Source organism: Psammomys obesus, unplaced genomic scaffold (assembly GCF_907164565.1).
Source record: "Psammomys obesus unplaced genomic scaffold, mPsaObe1.curated_primary_1811, whole genome shotgun sequence".
In the NCBI taxonomy this organism is placed as follows: domain Eukaryota; kingdom Metazoa; phylum Chordata; class Mammalia; order Rodentia; family Muridae; genus Psammomys; species Psammomys obesus.
In genome coordinates, this window is record NW_026595981.1 from 5,818,141 (window position 1) to 5,845,981 (window position 27,841).

Below are 27,841 nucleotides of genomic sequence, written 5' to 3' on the forward strand. Positions count from 1 at the left end.
CTGGCCTAGCGGCTCGGGGATCTGAATCCTTCTCCCGCGGCCAGGCTAGCGCAGAACCATGGGCGTCCAGGAGCGGGAAGCGCGGAGGTGACGGGGCTGAGCCCCGGCAAGACCTCTGGGCCGGCCATGGGCGACCGCGAGCGCAACAAGAAGAGACTGCTGGAGCTGCTTCAGGCTGCGGGCACCGGCAACGCGCGGTGCGCCGACTGCGGGGCTGCGGGTAAGGGCGCAGCGTGCGGGGCAGGTGCAGCCAGGCACGGCCCGGGCCCCGGGCCCGCCGGCCCCTTCCCCAGCAGCCCGTCAGCGCGCGACCCAGACTCACCGCTCACGCGGGATCCCAGTCACTCTGGCTGGAGAGATTCTGGCGGCCCCGACGGTCTTCCGTCTCCCTGCTTCCGAAGCCCTGCAGGACCTTCGTCCTCGCTCCGCACCAGATGCGGTCCGTGTCCTGGGTCCCTCTCACCCTCCCACCCGGGACCCGGCTCTGGACAGCGTCTCCGACCCCGGGCCCTTCCTGCGCCCTCGGACCCCGAGGTCCTCACCTTCGGTGCCTCCTGGGCCACCGCGACCCTCGCTGCCGCGCGTTGACCCTGAGGATGCTAATGAGGCTGGCTCCAGCCCCCGAGCAGGTCCCTCAGGCGCCCGCTCTTCTCGGTTCCCCCTTCTGAGGTCTCCTGGGTTGTCTCCGAGCCACGGGGAGGGCTAAGCACAGTTCGTGCCGTCAACTCAGTAGTGCAAGGTTGGGGACCACCAGAGAAACGATGGCTGCCATGGGCAGAGCTGGCCTCCGACCCAGAATCCTGCTGTCCGGCCCGGCCTGTCCCTGCACCCTAGTCTAGCCCTGGTCCGGCTCAGCGGAGATCCCGCCCTTCCACCCCACAGATCCTGACTGGGCCTCGTACAAGCTGGGGATCTTCATCTGCCTCCATTGCTCCGGGGTCCACCGCAACTTCCCGGACATCAGCAAAGTTAAATCCGTGAGACTGGACTTCTGGGACGACAGCATGGTGGAGGTAGAGCGGCGAGCATGTGCAGTCTCGGAATTGGGCGCGGGTCGGGACGCAGGTGCTCCTCCTCGTGTTCCTCCGGGGAGGAATCCAAGCTAATCACTCGCTCCTCTGACAAGGAGAGAGAGAGAGAGAGAGAGAGAGGGAGAGAGAGAGAGAGAGAGAGAGAGAGAGAGAGAGAGAGAGAGAGAAGATGTGTATGTACCTGACTGTATGTATGGGCATATGCCACAAATGCGCAGGAACCCATAGAAGTCAGAGGAAGGCATCTGACCCCCTGGAATTTGAGTAACAAGCAGTTGTGAGCGGCTGCAGATTGAACCCAGGTCTTCTGTGAGGGCAGTAACCGCTCTTTACAACTGCCCCTGGGCTAGTTCCTTAATCTCAGCTGTGGATTCTGTTTCCACGCCCATGCTGTGGGCACGCACCAGCCTCTCACTGGCTGCTGTGAGAATAACGCAGGCTCAGCCCTGGCACAAAGTGAATGAACAGTTGCTGTCATCGCTGGTAGCAGCCAGAAACTGAGGAAGAGAAACACCCTCATAGCCTACGTTCCTTTCCACCTTCTTAGCCCACTCTGCTTTCCTGCCCAGTTAGTGTGCAGGAGCCCTCAGCCTAGGTGGTGAAGCCATTTTTGGCCAAAAAACCTTAAAAGAGCAGGCAGGACAAGGGCGCATCGGTGAACCAAAAGGTTCAAGGGCCTCTGGGGAAGGGGGTATCATCCTTGAGCAGTTCCATTCTGCGGCAGGAGCTGAGCTGGGCTTTTCACTGCTCAGTCGCCACAGATGTAACTGTAAGCCTCCTGTGTTCTTGGTGGGAAGAGCCCGCTGACAAGACAAAGAGGCTGTCCTCTCAAGGCTTACATTCTTTGATGGGAAAGGCAGGCACTCTGCCAACCAGCCCAAACAGGTTTTTTGTTTTTGTTTTTGTTTTTCCTTCTAACTCTCCCATTAATGTCTTCACCAGGACAGGTGAGATTCCCAGAGTCACTCAGGCCGTGCTGGGGCTCGAAGGCAGTCTTATCTCCAGGATCCCCAGGGACCGTTCACCATTTCTGCCCTTTCCCCTATGCCACAGCCCTCTGGCACCTTAGCATGTCACTGGACAGGATGCCCACTCTGAGTTTCAGGTGACAGGGGGTATTCTATGGGGCTAGCAGCCATTCTCGTTCTTCAGACACCCCAGTGTCCTGCAGACTTTAAGGTCTGTAAGGGAGCTTGGCACTCTACGGAAGGAGTGAGATCTTCGTGGTCCGGCAGAACTGGGTTCAGTGTTAACTAGCTGTGTTGCCTTGACAAGCCACCTAACTTCCTCTCTACATACAGAAGGGTAGTGTTAAAATGGTTGAGAGGATGCAGAAAGCTATTGTGTGAGGACTGTAAAGGACTATATAAGATATGGCAAACCAGGCTTTCCATGCCTGGTGAGAAGCCTCCTCAGAGGTGATTTCTCCTTACCCTGCCTTGGGGCAAGCAAAAAACACAGACTATTTATTTATTTATTCATTTATTTTATTGAGTCAGGGTTTCTCTACATAGCCCTGGCCATCCTCACAGAGAGCGGCCTGCCTCTGCTGGGATTAAAAGCCTGTGTGCAGCACCACGCCCAGCAACCACGGTCTTCTGGGTTTCTGGGTAGACCATAGTTTCATTTCCATTTCGTTTTCAAGTTCTACAATTATGCCAATGTACTCTTGTCTTACAGTTCATGACCCACAACGGGAACCTCAGTGTGAAAGCCAAATTTGAAGCCAGGGTCCCAGCGTTCTACTATGTCCCTCAGGCCAACGATTGCCTGTAAGTGAGTGATTCCATATAATCTGGGGAGGGGTCTCCCAGCCCTTCCCTGCCCCTGGCACCTTTGTCTGAGCTGAGTTCTCCTGGGACCTGGCTAGATGCTTTCAGGGACAGGTTTGGCATGACCACTGAGGTGCGCAGGATTCCTGGTTTAAACCAGCTGTGGTGGCAGAAGCCTGTAATTCCAGTGCTTGGGATGGGAATGAGGAGGGTACAGTTAGGAATTCAAGGTCAGCCTCAGCTACACACTGAGTTGGAAGTCAACACGGGCTACTTGAGACTCTGCCTCAAACGAAACAAAAGCCATTGATATTTGTGGAGCCTCCTGAGTGTGCCAACCCTGCAAGGAGACCTGTTACCCTAAATTCAGAGACAGAACCTGAAGGAGGGGGGAGGTTGTAAAGGTGAGAACCTAATGACCCAAAACCTCTGCAGGTCTGACTCCCTGAACCTAGGCCTCTTTCCCAGGGACTCGGCCTCACTCAGGACTCACAGGACAGGGTCTGGTGTACTCAGGAAAAGGGATATCTCATGCAAGCATGGCTGGAAAGTTGTATTTGAGCCACTAAGTCTTGGCGTGATGCTTTCAGGCCTTGCACAAATATGTAACTGTGGCTGGTGGATCTGTGCTTTTGCAGCTAGGTAACCCAAGAACTACTGATGTACATGGAGTGGGAGCAAAAGACGTCTTTAAATGCGGAGGGCTTCAGGTTTCCCCTCCTCCCGACTCTACCTATAAGAAGGTAGCCAAGCCACCCAGGCCTTTGGATGTCCCTCTGCATGTAGCCCAAGTCCCTCTTCAGAAACATAGACAAGAACATGCCTTACAACATGATGTAGATAGATCAAATGATACCATTTGTGTGTCTCCTGTGTCACCCAGAATGGTAGTTTTGATGCTTTTTTGTTTTTTGGAGACAGGGTTTCTCTGTGTAGCCTTGGCTGTCCTGGACTTGCTTTGTAAACCAGGCTGGCCTGGAACTCACAGAGATCCGGCTGCCTCCGCCTCCCGGAGTCCTGGGATTACAGGCGTGCACCACTATGGCTGGCTTCATGCATTTCTTAGTGTCGGCTTTACAGTGAGACCTGGTCTCTCAGCCCTCTGAGGTGACCCTCATGTCGGACACCCCTTGAAAGAGGCTAGCCCATCTAGCCCCAGGCCACCACTCAGCCTTTACTCCAGAGGCCCTGGACAGCATCTCCTTCATGGGCATTCTCCCCAGCCCCGCTCCAGCATTGTTTCTCATGACTCCTACAGATATCTTTGCGTTTGGATCCCCGTTGACTGAGGGCTGGTGCCTACTTTCCTCCAGTTCTAAAACTAATGCATTCCCCGCAGTCTCCAGTCTCTAGCCTCTCCCCTGGTGCTGATCCTATGGCCCAAGGTTCCCATCTCCGTGTTGGGCCAGGTGCTGTTCTCACTGTCCCGTGGGCAAGGCTATGCCTTGGGAAGGTACTGGGGATGCATACTAAAGGTCAAAAAGAACCCTTGATTGTAAGGGACAGAACTCCAACTTAAGCTGGCTCAGGCACCAAAAGATTATGTGGGTTCTGAAGCTCAGCCACCAGGAAGGGCAGAGGTGAAGCCACGCTCAAGAAAGACAATGCCAAACCAGGTATGATAGTGCGCCCCTGTAATCCTAGGGAGACTGGGGCCCGAGTGGCTTGAGTTTGAGATGAGCCTGGACTGCACTATGGTAAGACCCCGTGACAAAACAGTCACAGCGAAGGCCTGCAGGGTGGCCCAGTGGGTAAAGGCACCCGCCATTAAGCTTGAGAACCCGAGCTACATTCCTGAGATCTGCATGAAGGGAAGAGAGAACTGGTTCCCACACATGCACTGTGGATCAAGAGCAGTGACACACGTACATATGCACACAAAATAAATAAATAAATACATGTGCTTTAAATATTTATTTATTTTAAGGCAGGGTTCCTCTGTGTAGGTCTGTTGTCCTAGAACTAGCTCTACAGACCAGGCTGGCCTTGAACTCAGAGATCTGCTTGCCTCAGCCTCCCCAGTTCTAGGATTAAAGGCATGTGCCACCATGACCAGCCTAAATGTTTTTTTTTTTTTTAAAGAGGAAGCAAAAGGGAAGAGGAAGAGGAGGGTCATAATACCAGGAGCTCAAACATGACCAAGGAAAAGGAGAAGGGGAGACGGAAGGGCCACACCAGCCAGCAGACCATATCTTTCATGCTCTCCTGGCTCTTGTCCATCCATCTTCCTCTCAACCAGGCTTCTACCTGCAGCTGGCAGCAAATCCACTCTCAGGTTTATGCTGTACTGCCCAGCATGCACAGAGATGCCTTCTAACTTTTGGTCCCCTTGATCCACACAGCCCAGGGCAACCCAGAGCTCCAGGTGACTTGTTTGGGCCAGATGCACAGCTCAAGGTCACTGCTGTTCCCAGGGCATTCAGTCAGCTAACCTTTGGAACATGTACCTGGAAGAGACAAGGAACAAACAATGGAAATAAGTTTGTTCTCAGCTGCAGCCAAGGATAACGTTTGGTTGATGTTAGCATTAAGGACCTCCTGTGAGCCCGGTGCTGGGAGGCACGCCTTCATCTAACTATCTGGGAGGCAGGAACAGGTAGTTCTCTGTGAGTTCATTGCCAGCCTTCATAGTAGGACACGGCATTAAAAAAAAAACCCTACTATGTGTTGAGTATGGTGCTGGGTTCTTTATATACAACAGCCTACCTCAACAGCACTAGGGAGGGCTGGGTATATTTCTGGCTGATTTCCCAAACTTAGAGATGTTCAGTAATTTGGTCTGGCAGTGTAGCACAGTTTATAGAGTGCTTACTCAACATGCTTAAAGACCTGGGTTGGATCCCCAGTGCTGCCTAAAACTGGATATGGTGGCACACATCTGTAATCCTAGCGCCTGAGGGGTAGAAGCAGGAAGATCGTGAGTTCAAAGTCATTCTCAGTTACTTTGGACACCTCTGGGTCAGCCTGGGCCGCCCTGGAGCTCCTCTCAAGATAAATAAATAAAACAAAGTTCAGCCAGTCCACTCTCTGCAGTGTGTGGTGGTCCAGAGTCCATCAGCAGGTCCAGGATGGTTTTGACTCAAGTTCAAGAGCAGGGAGTTGGAGGGGGAAGGGCGCAGGTTAAGAGTCCAGGGAGTTTATCTTCACCATTGCTTCTCAACCCACAAATGCCCTTGCTGTGTCATCTGGAGAGAAGAAGCTACTGGCATCCAGGAGGCAGAAGCCGGAGGTACAGCTGCACGTTCCATAAAGCACCGGCCACCCCACCCCCACTACAGAGAACCAGTCCTCCAGCACCCGCGGCGTTAACACCCCGAGGAGGAGAACCTCTGGGTGTTCTAAGACAGCAACTGCTGGACCGTCCCTACCCTCCCGCTGCAGGGTCTGGGAAGGGCACTGTGGGAAGACACTGAAGTAGACACAACTGACCTCTTCTCTTTTTAGGGTCTTAAAGGAACAATGGATTCGAGCTAAGTATGAGAGACAGGAGTTTATAGCTGAAGAGAAAGCTGTCTTTCCCCCAGGTAAACTTACTGCTTTGTACACATATATGTATGAGCACCGTATGTATGCAGTGCACCAGAGGCCAGGGCCAGGTATTAGATTCCCTGGGACTGGAATTGTGATAGTTGTGAGCCATGTGGGAGCTGGGCTTTGAACCTGGGTCCCCTGGAAGAACAGCCAGTGCTCTCAGCCACTGAGCCATGTCTGCAGCCCGGAAGTTACCATCTTAATGTTTTGAGGTCTATGTTCTAACGAGAGGGGGGAGGTAGGCTTGGTAGGAGCATGCGCTGTATTTCAGCCTTTCTTTCCACACTCATGCAGGGTACAGCATCACTGGCAGCCCTGGACCAGGGCAGTTTTCACTCCACTGACTTGAATTCTCAGGCTGGCACTGACCAGAGAGGACAAAGGTCTTGAAGGAGCTCAGCTTCCAGGAGTGCAAATTATTTCTCAACTAGTAGATGTCTTGAGGTCACTCTTAAACCCTTAAACTTGTATCAGGTTGATGTCAGTGTCGAAGTTGGCTAGGAATATATAATATATATAATGTATAATTGCATATTTTTAGTCAGAGTCTCACTATATAGCCCTGACTTGCCTGAAGCTCCTAATGTATCCCAGGCTGGCCCTAGACTCACGGAGATCCATCTGTCTCTGCCTCCCAAGTGCTGGGATCAAAGGTATGCGCCACCACACGCACAGCCTTCACTCTTTTGAGGCAAGATCTCATGTGTCCCAGGCTGGCCTTGAACCCACTGTATAGCCAAGGATGACCTCAAACCCCCGATCTTCCTGTCTCTACCTCCTGAATGTTAGTATTATGGACACGTGCCGCCACAACTGACTTTATGCAGTTCTGGGGGTTAAATCCAAAGCTTCTTAGATGCTGTGAGAGACTCTACCAGCTAAGACACCTCCCAGCCCAGGATCTCTTTCAGAGTCAGTCCAGTTAGCAATGCTTGGTTGTAAGATCTTTTCTTCTCTCCTCCCCTCCTCTCTCTGTCCTTCCTTTTTAAAAAACTTAAATAAATATCTTAACTTTATATTTACGGGTATGATTGTTTGGCCCGAATATATGTGTGTGTATCACATATAGTCCTGGCGTCCTCGGAGCTCAGAAGAGAGTGTCTGAGCCTCTGGGACTGGACTTATGGATGGTTGTGAACCACTGTGTGTGTGTGTATGTGTGTGTGTGTGTGTGTGTGTGTGTGTGTGTGTGTGTGTGTGTGTTGAAAACTGAACTTGGGTTTTTTGCAAAAACAGCAAGTGCCTTTAACTGCTGAACCATCTCTCCAACACCTTTTCCTTTCTTTTCTGTGACACAGTCTTGCTATGTAGCCAAGACTGGCATCGAACTCATCACACACCTCTTTCCTCAGCCTGCCCCACCTGTCTTCTCAGGAGAGCCAAGGAAGTAAGGTTTGCATAGTGGGTGAAGGCTGAACTTACATCAAGTTGGCCCCAGACAGGACCCTGTGTCCTGCACCTGAATGAGCCCAGTTAGGTTGGCTATATGTGAGTGGTAGGTACTAGCTCGTCTGCCCTAAGGGCCTTGGGCCTCCCATTAGCTCGCTTATGTTGACCTCATGGTTCACTTCTTGCCTTGGTGGTTAAGGAAACCGAGAAGTGTTCCTGTGGAAGCGAGGACGGGACAATGCACAGTTCCTGAGGAGGAGGTTTGTCCTTCTGGCGAGAGAAGGCCTTCTGAAGTACTACACCAAGGAGGAGGTAAGAGGTTGCCTGGTTTCCTCAGGCTCACTCTGTCACTACGGCCTAGTCTTATGGGGAACTTCAGCCCTGGTGAGCATGATATTCCCCTACTTTCCCTTGGCAACAGTCCATCCAGTTCAGTAGCAACCGCGCTCTGGTCACTCAAGATGAGCTTAGTTTGGTCCACTTCATGGTGGAACATGCCTTTAGCCTCTGCACCCTGGACACAGAAGCTGGAGGATCTCTGAGTTCCAGACCAGCCTGGGCCGGATAGCAAGACCCTGTCTGTGTAAACAAGGGCTAGGGAGATGGCTCAGCAGTTAAGAGCACCTGTTGCTCTTGCAGAGGACTCTGGGATGGTTCTCAGCACCCATACTGTGGCTAACAACCACCCCCAGGTCTCAAGGTCCAAGGGACTTGGCGCCTCCTCTGAACTCTGCACAAATGAGGCATGTATGTGATGCACAGACTTATATGGAGATAAAACACTTACGCACATATAAACTAAAATAAATTGAAACCAAACCAACCAAACAAATAAAAAGCAAAATTTCCAAGCCTCCAAAAGGCCAGGCCAGGAAGTGTATTCTACAGGGTCAAGACAAATCATGTAGCCAGCCTTGCTTAAAGGAAGGGATACAATTCTATATCCTTATGGATAGGGTATCTGGGGCCCAGTGGGAGAACAGGAAGTGGTGAGGATAGGGAGGCCAGCTACCATGTCAAGCCTGGGGCATTCTAGGATTAGAGAACAGAAGAAATGAAAAGTGCTAACAGAGTGACTGTGAAGGAGCAGCCCACCTGAGGGCTCTTCAGCATGGCCTGAAGGCATTCTAACCCTGTCACTCTCCTAGAGGAGCAGGCAGAGGTAGGGCTAGCTGCTGTGTCTGGGACTGAGGGAAAAGTGTTAGGGAGTAGCTGGGGCATGATGGTGCCTGCCTTTAATCCCAGCACTCAGAAGGCAGAATTAGGCTAATCTCTGTGAGTTCGAGGCCAGCCTGGTCTACAAATAAGAGTCCAGGACATCCAGGGCTACACAGAGAAACCCTGACTTGAAAAACAAAAAACAAAACAAGAAGATAAATATTTCAGCCAGGCTCAGTGGAGCATGCCTATAATCCCAGCACTCTGGGATGCTGAGGTAGGAGGATCTCTGTGAGTTCCAGGCCAGCCTGGTCTACCAAGTGAGTCCAGGACAGCCAGGGCTACACATAGAAACCCTTTCCCCCAACCCAAGAAAAAAAATGTTTAGAGAGAAGAGTGTTAACCCTCCAAGTGGAAATGGAGACTTACCATTTAAAGACTGACAACTTGCTTTTTTTTTTTTTTTTTTTGAGACAGGGTTTCTCTGTGTAGCTTTGCCTGTCCTGGACTCACCTTGTAGACCAGGCTGGCCTTGATCTCAACAGAGATCTGCCTGCCTCTGCCTCCCTAAGTGCTGGGTTGTGCCTACAGGGATGTGCCACCATGCCACCCTGTAGGCTGACAAGTTGCTTTTTCAACGTTTTTGGTTTTTTTGTTTTGTTTTGTTTTTGTTTTTAAGGCAGGAAGAGAAAGCTCTGCTGTGGTTAGTCAGGGCCCAAGGCCCACTGGTGGCTGTGACTTGGTCTCCATGACAGGGTTTCCTCCCTGACTGGATAAACGATATTTGATTTTCAGTTCCAAGCCGGTCCAGTATGCTGTGTTTTGAGGGCAGTGGGGGAGGCAGGGGCCTGTGTTCGTGTTTGTTTGTTTCCGGGTTCAGGAAGAGCTGCATACTGACCACTCAGGCACCAGACTCAGACTGATGGAAGTTTAGTGAACAATGAACAAAGACTGACCAGTCAGGGCCATAATTTGGATTTGGGAGCCAGACTATGATGTGGGTCTTTTTTTTTTTTTTTTTTTTAGATTTATTTATTAATTATACATACAGTCTTCTGCATACATGTATGATTGCAGGCCAGAAGAGGACACAGAAGAGGGCACCAGACCTCATCACACATGGTTGTGAACCACCATGTGGGTGCTGGGAATTGAACTCAGGACCTCTGGAAGAGCAGACAATGCTCTTTACCTCAGACATCTCCCCAGCCCCCACCAGTCTGTTTCTAAGGCAGTTTTTTTTTTTTCCATACTAAAAACTATAACCAGGTAACCAGCTGTAGGAAGCGAGGGGGGCAGCATTACATCATTTTGGCTAGCTAAACATAATCAATTTTGTTCCAAGTGTATTGTGTTGTATCTAGGTAGCTAGACAAAGCATTTTAAACTGATTGGCTGGGATTAAGGATAGAGGAGCTCTTGGAGGACTTTCCAGCTCTCTGGGAGTAAGGAACATAGCAGGATGTTTCAATCTTTAACTCAAACAGAACTTGCATTTATCATCTATTGTTTTATTCTAAGCAGAAAGTATTGAACTATTGAATTGTATCCTGGTCTCAGGCACGTTGGCCTAAGAACTTGAACTTAATTTTACTTTATGATCAAAATGGAGACTTGGAGACAAAATGGCTTCTGATATGCTAAAGGCTACAGCAGGTGTTAACAGAGGAGCCACAGTTATGCTGAGAGCTAAAGTAGGTCTCAACAGAGGGGCTATAGAGTTTAATCAGGTTACAACAGGTTGTTTTGTTTTTACATGAGATTGTGCTGGGTAGCCCATTGGCTTGCCTCATTTTTCTGAATGTTGAGATTACAGAAATGCACTCTATATGGGCCTTTTCTTTTAAACAAAAATTTTTCCCCAAAGTGGAATTTTTTTTTTCCTGTCATCAAAGTAACTAATTTTTATATAAAATGTTTGGTTGTGCAAAGAGTTAAGCTAAGTGGAGTTACAGCTTCCCTGGAGGCAGGACAGGGTTTCAGCCCAACAGTTAAAGACTAACCTGGGCAGTCAGGTGTGGTGGTGGCAGGTGCCCTTAATTCCAGCACTTGGGAGGCAGAGGCAGGTGGAGCTCTGAGTGTGAAGCCAGCCTGGTCTACAGAGTGAATTCCAGGACTGCCAGAGCTAGTTAGAGAAACACTGTCTCAAAAAACAAAACAAACAAACAAAAAGGGGGGGAGAGATGTCTCAGCGGTTAAGAGCACTGATTGTTCTTCCAGAGGACCCAGGTTCAAGTACAAGCACCCACATAGCAGCTCAGAACCATCTGTAACTCCACACAGACATATATGCAGGCAAAACACCAATGTACATAAAATTCTTAAAAAAACCAAAACAACAACAAAAAACCCCAGCAAGCCGTGCTACATAGGTGCATGCCTATAATCCCAGCACTCAGGGAGGCAGAGGCAAGCGGGTTGCTGTGAGTTTGAGGCCACTGTAGTCTACAAAGCAAGTCCAGGACAGCCAAGGCTACGCAGAAAAACCCTGTCTCGTAAAAACAAAACAAAACAAAAGACAAAAGTAACAGTGTGATAAATATAAAGAAAGTAAAGCTCAGGCTGGGCCTGGCAAATGTGAGAAGAGATGCTCCTTCTCTCTAGCACCAGAGATGCAGGTTTCAGTCACAGAGAGGCAAACTGGCTTCCCACCAGAGTGAGGAAACTGAAAACTGCTGCAAAGGCCAGCCCAGGGAGAATGCAGGGCAAGGAGAACTCATTCATTGCTGGGGGGTTACATATTGCTCTCCTCTTAGAAAGCAAGAAGGCACCTGTTGACTTGAGGATCCTCTTTCTCTCTTCTAGGCGAAAGCCCCGAAGGCTGTCATCAACATCAAGGACTTGAATGCCACCTTCCAGACAGAGAAGATAGGCCATCCCCATGGGCTGCAGATCACCTACAGGAGAGAGGGCCGCACCAGGAATCTGTTTGTATATCATGACAATGGGAAGGTGAGATGTCTCAAGTCACTTCCGCAGCCTCCAGCATGGCACCCAGCTGATGGGCTCAGCTCATCATCTCCGGTGCACATTTCACTATGCACTCAGCTGCCTCTTAGGACCTGCTGCTGCTGCTTGCCTTAATCAACTTCTACACTGTGCTCTTAGCCAGAGATCTGAGGCAGGCAGAGTGGATGTAAGAGATGAACCCAGCAAGTACTGGGAACATACTGATGGGCAGTGCATATCTGTCATCAAGGAGAGAGAACTTAGGGCCAGAGAGATGGCTCAGAGGTTAAGAACTCGCTGTTCTTCCAAAGGTTCTCAGTTCAATTCTCAGCAACCACATGGTGGCTCACACCATTTATGGTAAGATCTGGTGTGCAGGTAGAATGTTGTAGAAGTAATAAATAAATCTTTAAAAAAAAAAGAGAGAGAGAGAGAGAGAGAAAAGTTAGCAGAGAGGACCATAGCCAGAAACAGCAGCCTCCAGCACACACCAGCCTCCAGCACCAGGGGGACAGAGTCAGGAGGATCTCTTTAAGTTTGAGGCCAGCCTGCTCTAAATAGTGAGTTCCAGGCCTGCCAGGGCTACATACTGAGGAAAGAACAAAAAACAAAGAAAGCTAGGCATGGTGGCACATAGCTTTGACCCCAGCTCAGGAAAGCAGAGACAGGTGGATTGCTGTGAGTTCAAGGCCAGCTTGGTCTACAAAGCCAGGCAGATCTCTGAGTTTGAGGCCAGCCTGATCTACAAGTGAGTCCAGGACAGCCAAAGCTGCATAGAGACACACATACACACAGAGAGAAACAAAATCCCAAAACAAGACAAAAATAACAAAGAAAAAGAAAGTCTGGGTAGGGCCAAAGACTGATTTTGGAGGAAGGTGGATAGATTGGGCCAGGGCCTTTCTTTCCACCTGTTAGAACCAAGAGCATCGTTATGTCCTAAGACCAGGAGTCTTAGGGGTGGAGGAATGGCTTAGTGCAGGATTTCCTGTTCTTGCAGAGGGCCTGGGTTCAGTTCCCAGCACCCACAAAGTGATTCACAACAGAGCTTCAGTTCCAGGGCGTCCAATGTCCTCTTTGACTTCTGTGGGCACAGGACGCTTATGCGGTGCATAGATGTACAAGCAGGAAGGAGAGAGAGGAAGAATAAAGCCAGATGCAGCAGCACACGCCTTTAATCCAGCACTCAGGGAGGCAGAGCATGTGTGGCTAAGTTAAATGTCCTCCATCACCGACTATGCTGAGGGCCTGAACTAGGGCACTCTCATTTGCTTGACTGCTTCGCCCTCACTGGGCTGATCTCCGGTCTTGCTATATATCCTAATTTGAGCGCAAACCCATGATCCTCCTGTTTCAGCCTGCCAAGTGCTGGGATTATAGAAGCATAATGCTTCTCAAATGTTTTCGTGTGTCTTAATCACTCAAGACTCTTAAACTTTCTAACCGAGCAGGTCTGGGGTGGCCCGTGACTATTCATTTTGGGGCTGGACAGATGGCTCAGCAGATAAGAGTGCTGGCTGTTCTTCTAGAGGACCCAATTTTGACTCCCAGCACCCACATGGTACCTCACAACTATCTGTACCTCCAGCTATGGGGAATCCGACACCCTATCCTGGCCTCAGTAAGCATCAGACGTGGTTGTGATACATACACACACACAGGCAAAACACCCCTGTTCTAGATATAAATGTGCTTTTGTTTTGCTCCAGGTGTGGGATGTGGGGCTGATTCAGATGGTGCACAGCAGCAGACTATTTGCCTCATGCGGGCTCTGAGAGGAGCTCTTTGCCAGCTGCAGATAGTTTAAAACTGAGGACTCTGGAGCAAGAATAAATGCCAGAGCCCAGAGAATGTGGTGCTCTGAGAAAGAACATGGCTGCTCCTGTGTCCACCTTGCTGTTCCCGGTTGCTGTTATGAGACAAGACGGAGATCTCCTAAAAGGAGGGTTAGACGGGCTCCAAGGAACCTAGCCAGCAGAAACAGCTAAGAAAGAGAACTGCATGTATGTCTGTGTGAGGGTGTCAGATCCCCTAGAACTGGAGTTACAGACAGTTGTGAGCTGCCTTGTGGGTGCTAGGAATGGAACCTAGGTTGTCTGGAAGAACAGCCAGGGCTCTTAACTGCTGAGCCGTCTCTCCAGCCCCGTATCCTTCATTTCTTAATGCTTGACAATCCTGAAAATATTTTTTCCCACATTCAGGGGACAGGGAAATGGCAGGTCACTTGCTCGGGGTCACACAGTGGCTACTTCTTCAACCCTCCACCCATTTAACAACTTTTTGTTTTTTTGAGACAGGGTTTCTTTGTGTAATCCTGGCTATTCTGGAATTTGCTTTGTAGGCTGGCCTCAAACTTAGATTCACCTGCCTATGCCTCCCATGTGCTGAGATCAAAGGTGTGTGTCACCATCGCCTAGCTAAAAACTTTTTTTGAAATTAGATTTCTTCGTTTTATTTTATGTGTGAGCGTGGACCTGCTGGTGAGATAGGCTTAGCAGCACGTATCTGGAGCTAGATGAATGGACTTTCCAGGGGACCCCTAACTGGGGAGGTGACTCAGGACTGCTCTCCAGGGTCCACCTCTCTCAGGGCTTTTATTTTGCTTGTTGATTGGTTTTGTGGGGGTGGAGGTTTTGTTGTTATTTTGAGGGGCTCTTGCTAGGTAGCCCTAACTGGCCTGGAACTTGATGTGTAGACCAGGCTGGCCTTGAGCGTACCTGAGCGCCGATTAAAGGCGTACACCACCACAGCCGGAACTTTTAGGATTGAGTGACCATGAGCCATCATCGTGGAAGTATTTCACAGCCGTGGGGTGCAATGACAGCATTATTGGCAGCTGCGGTTACTGTTGGCTTCAGGTTGTAGCAATGTTGAGGGCATTCACTGCTTTTCTTTATGCTGTGACTATAACCCATGTACACGCCAGGTACCTTTTTTTTTTCCTGGGGTGTGCCCATTTACCTAATGCCTAAGACCCAAGAACTTCTGTTTTTCATCTTTAAATTTTCTTTCTTTTTTAGGGAGGAGTGATGTTTTGCTATGTAGCTCAGCTGGCCTTGAACTTGGAGCAATCCTCCAGCCTCAGCCTTCCTCCTGCTGAGGTTGTAGGCCTGGGCTAACATACCCTACCAGGAAAGCTCTTAACAGACACCAGGACAGGAGAGCCCAGGAGTCTTGCTCCGCCTGTGTATCTGGCTTGGGGGGTAGAAAGGAACTTGTTGCGCTCTGCTGAAACCACGCTCAGATGGCTTTCTCAATCACTGCAGTGCCTCAGAGCCCAGCACCACGCCAAATTTGCCTCATCCCAAATTCCTGGGAAGAGAGCATATCTGATAAGTCCAGTCCTGATGCTGACTGGTTCAGCTGCTGTAGCTGAGGCAGGGTGGGGATTGTGGGGTGTGGGATTGATGGTCAGGTCGGCAGTTCTCAGAGAAGCAAAGCTTGGGTGGGAGCAAAGGCCGGAGAATCGATTACATCATCTCAACTAATGTGTGGGGTGGATGGACTGTTGTGGGTCAGAGGGAGGATGGGCAGGAGGGAGGAGGAACATGAGGTGGTATGAGTGTGAGGTGTGCAGAGTTACACTGTAGAGTCTAGGGCACGTCACAGGCACCAGGGGTTGTTGGGTTAGGGTTTACATGCTTGTGTATATAAATAAATGATTTTCAGTTTGCTCCTCCAGCTCACCCTCTCACGCTCTCACCATCTTGCGCTGCTCCTCCCTCCCGCCCTCCCGCCTTTGACCTACAGCCTTCCACAGCTTAGTTGAGATGTTGTAATAGATTCTCTGGCACTTGCTCCTTCCTGCCTAAGCCTTGCTTCTCTTAGAACTCTTCCTCAACCCCACCCACACCCCTGTGGTCCCCACCCTGCCTTGGCTACAGCAGCTGGACCTATACAGAGGCAGAACTGGATTTTAGATTGTTACATTTTAAGTTATTATAATACTTGGTTCCTAATAGCAAGCAGAACAGGTCCCTATGCAAGGAACAGTGACCGTCTCAGGTCAAAGCAGGCTCAGGGTTTAGAGCTCTTGGAGGCGCCTCAATAGAAAATTACGCATTGCATCCTGTTCTTAGCAGCATCTCGCTCTGTGCTTTCTTTTGTTATGCTGTGTGTATAGATGTTTTGCCTCTGTGCATTGCTCTATATCATGTGCATGCACTACCTATGGAGGCCAGAAGAGGGCATCGGATCCCCTGAACTAGAGTTGGAGATGGTTGTGAGCTGCCATGTGAGCGCTGGGAACCAAACCCAGTCCTTGGCAAGAGCAGGCAGGGCTCTTAACCACTGAGCCACTTCTCCATCCCGTTGCTCTGTGCTCAAGTTATTGATTGTCTCAGTATAAGTTTTCTTCATGGTTTTTGAGACAGGGTCTCATTATGTAGCTCTGGCTGTCCTGAAATTCGCTCTGTAGATCAGGCTGGCCTCAGACTCCTAGAGATTCACCTACCTCTGCCTGCTGAGAGCTGCAGTTGAAGGTGTACACCTCTGTGCCCAGTCTCAGTATAAGTTTTCTTTTAAAAAATTATTTTTCTTGCATTTTTGTTTTGTCTGCATGTATGTCTGTGTGAGGGTGTCAAATCTTGGAGTTAAAGGCAGTTGTGAGCTGCCATGTGGGTGCTGGGAATTGAACCAGGTCCTCTGGAAGAGCAGACAGTGCTCTTAACCACTGAGCCATCTCTCTGGCCCCTCAGCATAAGTTTTCAATGACAGTTTCTTAGAAAAAAGGAAGATGGAAAGAAACAGACAGAAAGAACAAATGAACAAAAGGCAAGATGAACACCTATAATTCCAGTACTTGGGAGGTAGAGGCAGGAGGATTACAACAAGGTCCAAGTGTAAGCTACATGGCAAGACCCTGTATCAAAATTAAGAATAAAATGAAAAGCTGAGGTGGTGCACAGCTACAATTCTTATATGCGGGAGGAAGAAGCAGGAGGATCAAGAGTTCAAGGCTAGAGCCAGGCAGTGGTGGCTTTAATCCTAGCACTTGGGAGACAGAGGCAGGTGGGTCTCTGTGAGTTCAAGGCCAGCCTGGTACACAGAGCAAGTTTCAGGACAGCCAGGGCTACACAGAAAAAAAAAAAAAAAAAAAAAGCAAAACAAACAAACAAAAAAAGAGGTCAAGGCTAACCTGTGCTACTTACCTGTTTGAGGAGGCCAGCCTGGACTACATAAGACTGTACCTCAAACAAACAAAAAGTAAAAAAGCTCTGGAGCTACAGATCCATTGTAGAAGGCTTCCTTAGAGACTGTAAAACCGGGTGGAGGGGGGAAGCTGGGGAGATGTCTCAGCAGTTAAGAGCACTTGCTGTTCTTGCAGAGAAACTGGGTTCAGTTCCTTGTACTCACGTGGTGGCTCACAGCTGCTTTAGAACTCCAGTTACAGGCGACCTTCGAGGTTCTCCTCTGTCCTCTGCAGGCACACTTGGTGGCACACACATACATGTAGGCACTCACACTTACATATATAAAAAAATGAAAGCACAGGGGGAGAGTGAAGAAAAGGAAAGGGTAGCTGCTGAGGAAGCCTTGGAAATGGGGTTCTCCAGGTGAGAGGATGGGGACCCACGATTATGAAGGATGTACTCCCTCACCTCGACATTCACCTGTGGCCTGCGTGCACGCCGCATGCTGAGTGTCTCTGATGGAGGAGCATCCTCGTACGCAACCCCACCTGAGAGTCTTAGGGTTTGCAGCCTCAGGCCCACTCCACACCAGTCTCCTAACAGGAATCCAGAGGATTCTTGTAGACTTTAGGAAGTGGATTAAGCCCTTTTGTGCGGCTCACAGGGGTCTTCTTCCGTGCCTGGGAGCTCTTCCTGTCTGTGACTTGTGACTAGCTCAGGGCAGCCCCCCAGGCTCTGATGTCACCCTCTCCAGATGTCCCCAGATGGGACTGAGGGGTGTCTATATTTCCTGACCGCACGTGAGTATGCTGTGACCCTGCTCCACCCGTCTCACCACTGCGCATACTTTGAATTTTCCCTGACAGGAAATAGTGGATTGGTTCAATGCTCTCCGAGCAGCCCGCCTGCAATACCTAAAGTCGGCCTTTCCTGATCTCCCGGAGTCTGAGGTGAGCGAAATGTGGGCTTGGCTTCTGAGTCCCCATCACTTCCCTTTTTCTCTTGTGTCACTCGGGCTCTGCTAGGTTTATTGAAGGCAAATCCTCGGGAGACTGGAGGATGACAACTATCTGCAGGGTCAAGGGCCTCAGCCTTTGAACATCTCTCTGATCTTGCCCACTAAAATATGTAAATGAGCCCTCTGTGCTGTGTGCCAAGCACTTTGACCCATTTTATCTCATAACTCTTTCCATATAGTAATTACTTACAACAGGCAATTGGGCTTGGTGATTATTATTCACTCCATTACATGAATAATGGAGCCCTTACCCTTCCACTGCTGTGTCGCTGGCTGTGTGCTGTGGTGCTCTGTCCTTTCGGAGCTGTTGGGATCCTCCTCACTACAGAAGTGGATCTTCCTGAGGTGGGAGCAGTAAGCTGAGAACTTCGTTTTGATCGTCCTCAGACATCTGGGACCCTCATCTGTGTCCTGCAGGCTTGCCTGGGGAAACTGGAAGGACATGGTTCAGAGGATGGTGTTTTAAGCCAGGAGGCCTCGGCCCTTGTGGGTCTCTGTCACTGACACACTATGTGGCCCTCAGAACTCACAGTGCCTTTCTGAGCGTGTTTTCGTATTAGGAAGATAATGGTTGGTCCCCTCTAGCTATGACGTTTCCGTAATTGAGGATGTAGCTTTGTTTTGTTTTGTTTTGGTGTTGTGATTTTTTTTTTTTTTTTTTTTTTTTTTGAGACGCAGTTTCACTGTGTAGCCCAGACGGGCCTAGAACTCACCGTATAGACCAGGCTGGCCTGGAACCCACAGAGATCTGCCAGCCCCTGCCTCCTGAGTGCTGCAGTTAAAGGTATGAGCACACGTGTGTGTGTACATGTACGTGCCGATGAAGGTGCATGTCTGTGTGCATTCATGTGGAGGCCAGAAGCCAGCCCCATGTGTCATTCCTCAGATGCCATCCACCTTTTTCTTGAGACAATCTCTCTTCATTGGCCTGGGTGCTCCCATTAGTGTAGGCTGGCCAGCGAGCCCCAAGAATGCGACTGTCTGGGTCCCCACTCGTGACAATGCTCAGTTTCTTGTTTCTTTTTCTTTCTTTTTTTTTTTTTTTTTTTTGAGACAGGGTTTCTCTGTGTAGCCTGGCTGTCCTGGACTCACTTTGTAGACCAGGTGACCTCAAACTCACAGAGATCTGCCTGCCTCTACAGCCCTGAGTGCTGGGATTACAGTCATATAACCACCGTGCCTGGCTACCCTAGAGTTTCTTAGTCTCTTTTGTTAGACCCTCATTGAAAACCTAAATGTTCCTCAATTTCCAGAGTTCACACTCTCTTTGCTGAGCGGCTGGGATAAGGTCAACTTCGGGCCCGGTGGTGTACTCATTTGGAAGTTTCCCAGGCACGGTGCCAGCAAGGCTGGGGGTCAGGGCCCAAAGCTGAGGTCAGGGTGCTTAGTCAGCACCCAGAGCTAGTCACTGCTGCCTCAGGGAGAGTCCAAAGTGCTGACTGCTGACCCAGGAGAGGGGAGGCGACAAGGGGAGGGCACAGAGCAGGTGCTCGGCCTTATTTAATCTGGCCTGGCTTCCTGCCTTTGCTAACCTGTGTGGAGGAAGTCCATCTTTGACCGCTGTTCTCAGTGCCCCCTTGCCTCCTTCCCCAACCATCATCCTATCCCGCCTGCCTCTCTTGTCTTTCCTATATCTGGGTGTGGTGCTCAGGCTTAAGAATTTGGAGCTGGAAGTCTTTGCCGAGTTGTAATCCTTTCATCTGAAATGCACACAGGGCTGGGGTGTGGCTCAGCAGTAGAGAACTTTGGAGGCTGAGGCAGGAGGATTTGCTGAAAGTTTGAGGCCAGCCTGAGCCACATAGTGAAGTTCAAAATCAGGCCAGCTTGGGATACACAGAAAAACCATGTTAGAGTGGAGGGAGGACGGAAAGCAGGGATGGAGTAAGAGAATGAAAAAAGCACACATAAACCGGGCTTGGTGGCACACACCTGTAATCCCAGCACTCAGGGAGGCAGAGGCTGGCAGATCTCTGTGAATTTGAGGTCACCTGGTCTACAAAGCGAGTCCAGGACAGCCAGGCTACACAGAGAAACCCTGTCTCAAAAAAACAAAACAAACTAAAACCCCAAAAAAGTGTACATAAACTGTAGTCCAAGCTTAGTGTGCTGCCCAGAAAATGACATTTACCTCAGAGCTCCAGTGTGCTCATCTCTCCTGTCACCATGACCCAGTGCCACCTGCCGGGCTGTTATAAGAATGGAGTGAGCCAGTGTCTAAAGTACAGGAAGAGAGTGCTGAAGGAGAATGCCAGCCACATGGCTTCGTGGCTTCCCTTGTTTCTCTTGTTTTCTTCTGGGCCTAGACTAGACTAATGTTTCAAGTTCAGACTATGAAATGTTTGGGGGCCTGTTTTCTCCAAACAGTGGATAAATCCTGTAGAATCTGTTTTAGGAGAAATGGAGTAGTCTAGCATAGATTTTCACTTTGGGCCGAAGTGTTCCTCTCTTTCTTCCTGTTGGGATTCCTGAGATTCTACCTCAGCCTTGCCCTTGCAGCCCAGGGCCCTGCTGTGTCCTTAGGAATCTGGACTTACATTTGACACTCTATAGAGTTGTCCAGTCCCTGTATCCTCTCTTCCAGGAAACATAGGAAGTCACCGTCCATCCCTGGAAGCTTCCCTCAGTAGGAAAGCACGCTGTCAGGGCCGTCAGAGAGCACAGGGGGAGGCAGACCCCCGGAGACAGAAGGCCTCCCAAAGTAACAGCAGCTGGAGGCCAGAAGTGGCGCTAGTATTCTGTCTCCTAACACCTAGGCCAGAGTTTTCTCTGTTTGTCCACCCCACTGTCTCCTCCTCGTGGACTGTGTCAGGATCTATGACCAAGTCTCAGCTGGCTTCAGCACAGTGGGGGGTCTGGTCAAAGGGCTCCGTCAGCCATCTTTACATTTTGGTACCATAGTGGTGTAATGGCACACAGGAGGCCGGCCTGTGAATCCTACCTCTTCATGCTATCAGCCACGTGACTGCAGCAAAGTCTTCTCCCACGTCTCCATGGCCTCGTTTCTTTTTTTCTTTTTGGCCTGGTTTCTGAGTAAGGTAAGGCTGATAAAATCTATCAGCCAGCGTGGTTGGGGACTGTACTCAGAGCCCGCCATGGCCCCAGAGACAAATGGGATGTTTGTTTTTTCCTCTTCCCTCCTCCTTTTCCGTTTGTTTGAGACAGGGTTTCTCTGTGTGGCCCTGGCTGTCCTGGAACTCACTCTGTAGATCAGGCTGGCCTCAAACTCTGAGATCTGCCTGCCTCTGTCAACAAGTGGGTCACTTGACAGCCTGGCCTGTTCTATACTCTGGGATGAATGAAACTGAGCCATGCTGTAAAACTCTGTAGACATCAGGGCCATTGACTGGCTTTGTTGAAATATTTGTATTATATCCAGTACACACTCCAAATATAACCTAAAAACCACAACTGCGCATCTTGTCCCATTCCGCACTTCTCCTTTGTCTTGGGTTCAATCTGGAACCTTAAGATCTGGGTGTGAATAGGGCATCAGCCTCTGTTTCTCCCTCAGCTCGTGCCTCTCATCACCAGGAACTACCTCAAACAAGGCTTCATGGAGAAGACTGGCCCAAAGGTACATGCTGCTGTTTTCTGGGTTACTTGATATGGCTATATCCTAACCACCAATAAAGCAGAAAATTGGGGGTGGGGTGGGGTGGAGGGCTGAAGGGAGAGAGAAAGGAAGACTACCAATATTTGTGAGTTTCCGCACTAAAGAACTGAGTAGAGACCGGGAGTTGGCTGGTGTGTGACCCAGCATGGCTGCAGGGGCTTCTTCCTCCCGTGGACCACCCTGTCAGCTCCACCAGTGTCTGTCCTCCGCTCTCCATTAGACTCTAACCCCGGGAGAGCAATGCTGAGAAGGGATCCCCTAGAGAGACAGCTTCTGAGTAGATATTTCAGTCCGCTGTGCTAAGAGTCCACCAGGACGGCGTAAGAAAAAGCTGTGGCCTCGTGCCCTTCCTCCTCACACCCAGCCTGGCTCCTGGTGACTAAGCCTGCTCCTCTCACCAGGTCCTGCACCTTCTCACTAACGTAAGGAGGACGAGGAACAGCCTGGGCTTTCCTGTAAACCGGTCAATCGTTGCACAGACCCAGATCCTTAGGAGGCTGAGGCAGGAGGATTGCAAGTTCGAAGCTCGCTTGGCCTACATAAGAAATTCAGTCAGCCTGCACAATTTAGTGAGCCCTGTCTCCCAATCTCAAACTGAAAACTTAGTAAAGTGAAGTGGGGTGCAGTGAGAGCATTTGTCTAGTGTGCACAAGGTCAGGGGTTCAACAAAAAAATACAACTCTAATGTGTTACAGGACGTTTGTTGTCCTGAAAGGTGTTGGAGGACAGTGTGAAAGAAAGCCTCAGGAGCCCCGTGGTGGTGGTGGTAGTACACACCTTTAATCCCAGCACTCAGGGAGGCAGAGGCAGGTAGATCTTTGTAAGTTTGAGGCCAGCCTGGTCTATAGAACAAGGCTGCACAAGGAAACGCTTCCTCAAAAAAAAGGGGGGGGGGTGCTCAGGAGTTGGAAACTCAGTCAAATGGTGATGACAACCTCCTTCCCTCAGATGCCAAGCACAGTCCTTGGTTTTTGCCTCAGGCCTTTCTCTCCCCTGACCTAGTTGAGCCAAGGCCAGCACTTTCAGCTTTGTGAGCAGGGGCCACCGCTGACTTCCCAGGCTTCCTTCTTCTGAGACTTATTTGTGCACAGCCTAAGAGGGAAGTACCCTTTCACTTGCAGGCGGGACCTGGAGGTGCAGAGCAAAGCTAGCGGGGAGGGAGGAAGGAGGTACAGGGAGAGGCTGAGCTGAGCCTTCAGAATCTGAGCAGGTGGTGGTGTGTCCCCTTAATTCCAGCACTCCAGAGGTAGACGCTGGGGGATCCCTGCGAGTTCCAGACCAGCTGGGACTACAGCGAGACCCTGTGTCCAAACAAACAAATGAATGAACAAACAAACAGAACATAAGACCCAGAGTCTGACCAGGGGCTCAGACCTGTGGACCATAGACATAGTTTGGCTGGACCCCAGTCTCAGCCCTGCCATTACAAGAGCCATTTTCTGGGGAGGCTGTGCATTCCCAGGAACTGGCCCCAGAGAAAAGCTCTAGCCCGTCTGATTGCAGAAGCTAGGCTGGAAGACTGGTGTGATGGCCTCTTGTCTGAACTGGCCCTGACCTATGTGCCTAGCTTTGTCATGTCTGGTAAGAGGTTCCTTCTTTTGCAGCAGAGAGAACCCTTCAAGAAAAGGTGGTTTGCTCTGGATCCGCAGGAGCGGAGGCTGCTGTATTATAAGAACCCCCTGGTAAGAGCCATTCCTCCTCCCTCCGGAGCATGTTCCCAGTCAGATGGGCTGGTGCTGATCTCAGAATATATGGAAGGACCGTCTCCCAGAATCCCAGGGCAGGGGAACCTGTGACAGGAAAGCCTGTACCCTTGCTTCTCCTCTGTACCCCTGCTTCTCACGCAGCTCTGAGTCAGGATCCTTAGTGCTGACAATTGTGGTTAAAGTAAGGTGTAAGCACAACCTTGTAACTAGGAGGTCCGGAGTGGAGTGGTGAGGGATGTGGGCTTGGGGACAGTCCAGTTTGGCTGGGCTCTGGGCTCAGCCCTGCTATGCCCTAGGCTGTGTGTGCTGATAGCTCTCTAAGGCTGCATTTCTCTTCTGCAAAATATGAGCTTAGCATAAATGCCTGGCTCAGAAGTGGCCGTGATGAGTATAAAAGTTGCTGACATGTAAAAGCATTTGAGCTGGGCCTGTGGGCACCAGCCTGTCATCCCAGCTACGAGGGAAGCTGAGGCAGTTGGATTGCAAATTCAGACCTCCTTGGGCTTCAGAATAAGTTCAAGGCCAACCTGGGTAATTTACTGAGACCTTGTCTCAAAATTAAAGAGTGTATGTGTTAGGTTCTGCTCAGTGCCTAACATGTTCAAGGCTCTAAACTCAATCACTAGTGGCCAAAACAAAGTAAAAAACCAGCCTTTGTGTTCCCAGTGCCTGGTGGAGTCTCTGTATGTTAGCATTTTCAACAGGTTTGCGTGCAACGTACTTTAGGTTTTACGGTTTCAGATTCGGGGTCACATCTGGCAATGACATGCACATCTCTTTAAACCAAACTTGACCTTGGGACTGGCTGGGCCTCGGGGGCTCTTCTGCCTCAAGGCAGCCTCTGCTGACCACGTGCCTTCCATTCTCAGGATGCTTTTGAGCAGGGCCAGGTTTTCCTGGGGAGCAAGGATCAGGGATATGAAGTGTGCGAAGAGCTGCCCAAGGGCATCCGAGGGAACCGCTGGAAGGCTGGCCTCGCTGTCGTCACTCCAGAGCGGAAGTTCATCTTCACTTGTCCCAGCGAGAAGGAGCAGCGAGAATGGCTGGAGAGTCTGCGCGATGTCCTGTGCAGCCCCTTGTCACCCCTCCACCTTCTCAGTGAGAAGCGGGGGGCGGGCGGTTGGGAATGGAGTTGGGGGTTCTCGTGGGTGAGGGCAGAAAAGGCCTCCTTCACTTGTGGTCCCGGAAGCGCCTGACTCAGCTTTCTCAGTCGCCCTCACTTCCTGCCAGAGAAAAGCACACACACTGCACATTATTGCCAGAAAATCCCCTCTGCACCAACTTCCTCTCTGCAGCCATCCTCAGGAGTCCGGTCCGAGCAGAACTGTAGAGACTGGCTCCTCCCGGCTGCTCAGACTCCTCACACCCGTGTCCTTTTTCTCATAAGAAAATGCTGGCTTGGTACCCTTAGCAGAGCTTGACCTGCCGGGCGTCCCCTGGGACTCTGGATTCCTCCCCTCCCAGAGGGAAGGCTATTTTTAGTTTTCTCCCTCTCCTCTGCCCTCCCTTTTGTCTGTCTCCCTCCCCTGTTCCTCCTCTTCACCCCAGATGTGTCACAAGAAGACTGTTCCCATCTGTCGACAGCCCGAAAAGCAGAGATATGCTGAGCTAGGGAGGAAGCATCTGTCCCGGGGCCAAGCTTCTAGGGCATAAAGGAAAAGTTCTGCATTTGGAAGAGTACAAAACGAACAGGTGTCCCCAAAAGCCTCTGGTGAAGCCCTTGTGCCTCCCTAGACTCACCAGTAAAAATACAGCTGTCACAGCCGGGCGTGGCTTTAATCTCAGTACTTGAGAGGCAAAGACAGGCAGAACTCTGAGTTCAAAGTCAGCCTGCTCTACGTAATGAGTTCCAGGACAGCCAGGGGCTACATAATGAGACCCTGTCTCAAAAAACCAAAAACTAAAACATAAACAAAACAAACAAAAACTTCAATCCACAACCATTTTCACTGTCCAGTTCCCAAAGCCAAGGACACAGAAGGCAAGTGGTGAGTACTTCAGCCGCTGCCCTCCGTTCTCTGTGGGCCTGAATCCCGAAGTCTCTGGTCCTGCTTTCCTCTCTGTTTTAACCTGCGTTCCTGTCTCCTCTCTGTCTCCTTCAGTCTGTTCTGTTCTGTTTTATTCTCATTTAAAGTTCTCTTTTCTTCCAGTGTTGCCATGGCTCCCTCTGTCACTGCACACTTATTCATTATTTCGTTAGAGAATAGAAAGCCTGAGTAAAGCCAGACAAGCAGCCAGAGATTTTCTAGACAGAATGTGTCCCCAAATTTGGGGATTCCCCTTTCCGTCCCCTCAGCTGCCCCTCTCCTCCAGCAGGACCGCAGCTAGCATGGCCACCTTCGCCAGCCCTCTTCCTTCCCTTGCAGATGCATCAGCAGAGACTGGCTGTGGCCTCAGGTGACCCACCTAGGAGGATCCTGGCGGAGCACTGAGCACGTGAGGTCCTGGAGGAGCGGTCACCTCTGCCCTGGTTGTCCAGAAGGAAGCCCCGAGGCCTGCAGCCGCCCCTGTCAGTGAACTCTGTCAAGATTCCGGGTGTGGTTTATCCTAAGGCTCCCGGGGATGTTTCCTTCCAGCAAACATTTCCCGGTCTTGATCTGGTGCAGAGAAGAATTCAGCTTTCCAAGCCTGGAAGTGCTGAAGGCTTTCTCACAACTGCGTGGCGATGCATGCTTATTGGGAGGCAAGAGTGCCATTAGTTAGTTCAGTGCCAGCCTGGACGGTACAGGGAGTCCAAGTCCAGCCTGAGTTATATAGCAAGACTTGTCTCAAAAAACAAGCACAAGCAAGCAGGCAAACAACATAAACTACAGAGAGGGGGTAGAGACACAACAATAAAGTGCCCACAGCATTGTGTAAGTGGAAAACAATGGAAAGGTTTAACCCTAACTGAAGAAATAATCAGACATTCCTATGTTACTTACATGTTGCTATGTAACTAGCCTGGACTCTTCAAATGTCAATATTATAAAAGATAAAATTGGCCAGGTGTGGTGATAGATGCCTTTAGGCCCATGTGCTCAGCGTGGCAGAAGTAGGCACTCTGAATTCAAGGGCAGCCTGGTCTATGTAGGGAGTTCCAGGACAGCCAGAGCTATATAGAGAGAACTTCTTTCAAAAAAAAAAAACTGAAAGGAGGAAGAGACACAGATCAAAGCCAGGGGTGGTGATACCTATAATTTTAACATTAGGGAAATAGAGACAGGAAAATCAGAGGCTCTTCTATTATAGAGAGGTCAAGGCTAGCCTGGGCTACATGAGACCCCCATTCAACAAACAAAACCCCCAAACAATGCCAAATCATGGCAGCTAAATGACGTATGGGATTCTTGATTTGAACCTGGATTTTAAAAAAGAAACCTGGGCTCTGGAGAGATGGATGGCTGCTCTTTCAAAAGTCCCGTGTTCAATCCCCAGCAGCCACATGGTGGCTCACAACTATGAGAGCCACCAATGAGATCTGGTGCCCTCTTCTGGTGTACATGTAGGCAGAACACTATAGATAGTAAATAGATCTTAAGGGGGTTGAGGGAAGCTGGCTGATGGTGGTAGTGGTGTATGTCTTTAATCCCAGCATTTGGGAGGCAGAGACAGGGGAATCATTGTGAGTTCAAAGCCAGCCTGGTCTACAAAATGAGTTCCAGGACAGCCAGAGCTACACAGAGAAACCTTAAGGCTGACTAGATGGTTCAACCGCTTAGGGCACTGGCTGCTATTCCAGAGGGCCTGAGTTCAATTCCCAGCACGCACATGGCAGCTTGCAATTGTCTGTAACTCCGGTTCCAGGGCATCTGACACACACACATATATATAATGACTTTAAAAAGTCACAAACCAGGTATGATGGCGCACACCTGTAATCTCAGTACTCGGGAGGCAAAGGCAGGCAGATCTCTGAGTTTTAGGCCAGCCTGTTCTACAAGTGAGTCCAGGACAGCCAAGGATATACAGAGAAACCCTGTCTTGAAAAACAGAGTCACTGTAAAGGACATAACTGGTGTTGGATAAATTGGAATCTAGATGTACAGTAGCTAACAATATTACACAATTGTGGCAATCATGATGTGTCTGTACAGATGTTCCTGTTCTCAGGTGACACATACTGAAGTAGGATATAGTGATGTTTGCAGCCAATTTTTAAACTAAAAATTTCAACTAAAATCTGTACGTGTCTATATGTACGTGAATGGAATGCACATGCGTGCATTTCTATATATACAGAGAGCACAGCACTGATGAATCTAGATGAAATGTAAATGAACATTTATTTTCCTATCTGTGAAAGAACATTTTATATGGATCTGAGTTTTCATATTAAAAAAGTTGACAAGACACCCAGCCTTCACTCTTCAAAGGCAATGGTTTTCCTTCAAGAATGCAATATCCCTGGAGCAGGGCACGGTGCATACATTGGCAGATTCTAAGTACTCAGGGGGTTCAGGCAAGTCCACTTGAGCCAAGGAGTCTGAGAACACCCTTGGGCATCCTGGTGAGACATTGTCTCAAAGATCGTGGGAGGGGGCTGGAGATGTAGCCTTCAGT

The 27,841-nt window shown here is 49.9% G+C and overlaps 1 protein-coding gene across 1 annotated transcript; it reads left to right on the forward strand.

Annotated features, from left to right (window-relative positions):
• Positions 1 to 27,631, forward strand: Adap2 (ArfGAP with dual PH domains 2). The gene is made up of 11 exons (XM_055620233.1): positions 1 to 220; positions 883 to 1,013; positions 2,712 to 2,803; positions 6,248 to 6,327; positions 7,923 to 8,035; positions 11,687 to 11,833; positions 17,829 to 17,912; positions 21,492 to 21,554; positions 23,198 to 23,275; positions 24,169 to 24,397; positions 25,666 to 27,631. Exons 1-11 carry the CDS (start codon positions 127 to 129, stop codon positions 25,698 to 25,700), a joined length of 1,146 nt encoding a protein of 381 aa, XP_055476208.1. The 5' UTR covers positions 1 to 126; the 3' UTR covers positions 25,701 to 27,631.
• Positions 27,632 to 27,841: the final 210 nt, after the last annotated feature.

What these genes read in the sequence shown, in the direction of transcription:
- Adap2 (XM_055620233.1), top strand. Translation starts at nt 127, where the DNA reads ATGGGCGACCGCGAGCGCAACAAGAAGAGACTGCTGGAGCTGCTTCAG. An exon ending in AGTACTACACCAAGGAGGAG is followed by an intron (nt 8,036 to 11,686) that starts GTAAGAGGTTGC and finishes TCTCTCTTCTAG; the next exon opens with GCGAAAGCCCCGAAGGCTGT. An exon ending in TGTATTATAAGAACCCCCTG is followed by an intron (nt 23,276 to 24,168) that starts GTAAGAGCCATT and finishes TTCCATTCTCAG; the next exon opens with GATGCTTTTGAGCAGGGCCA.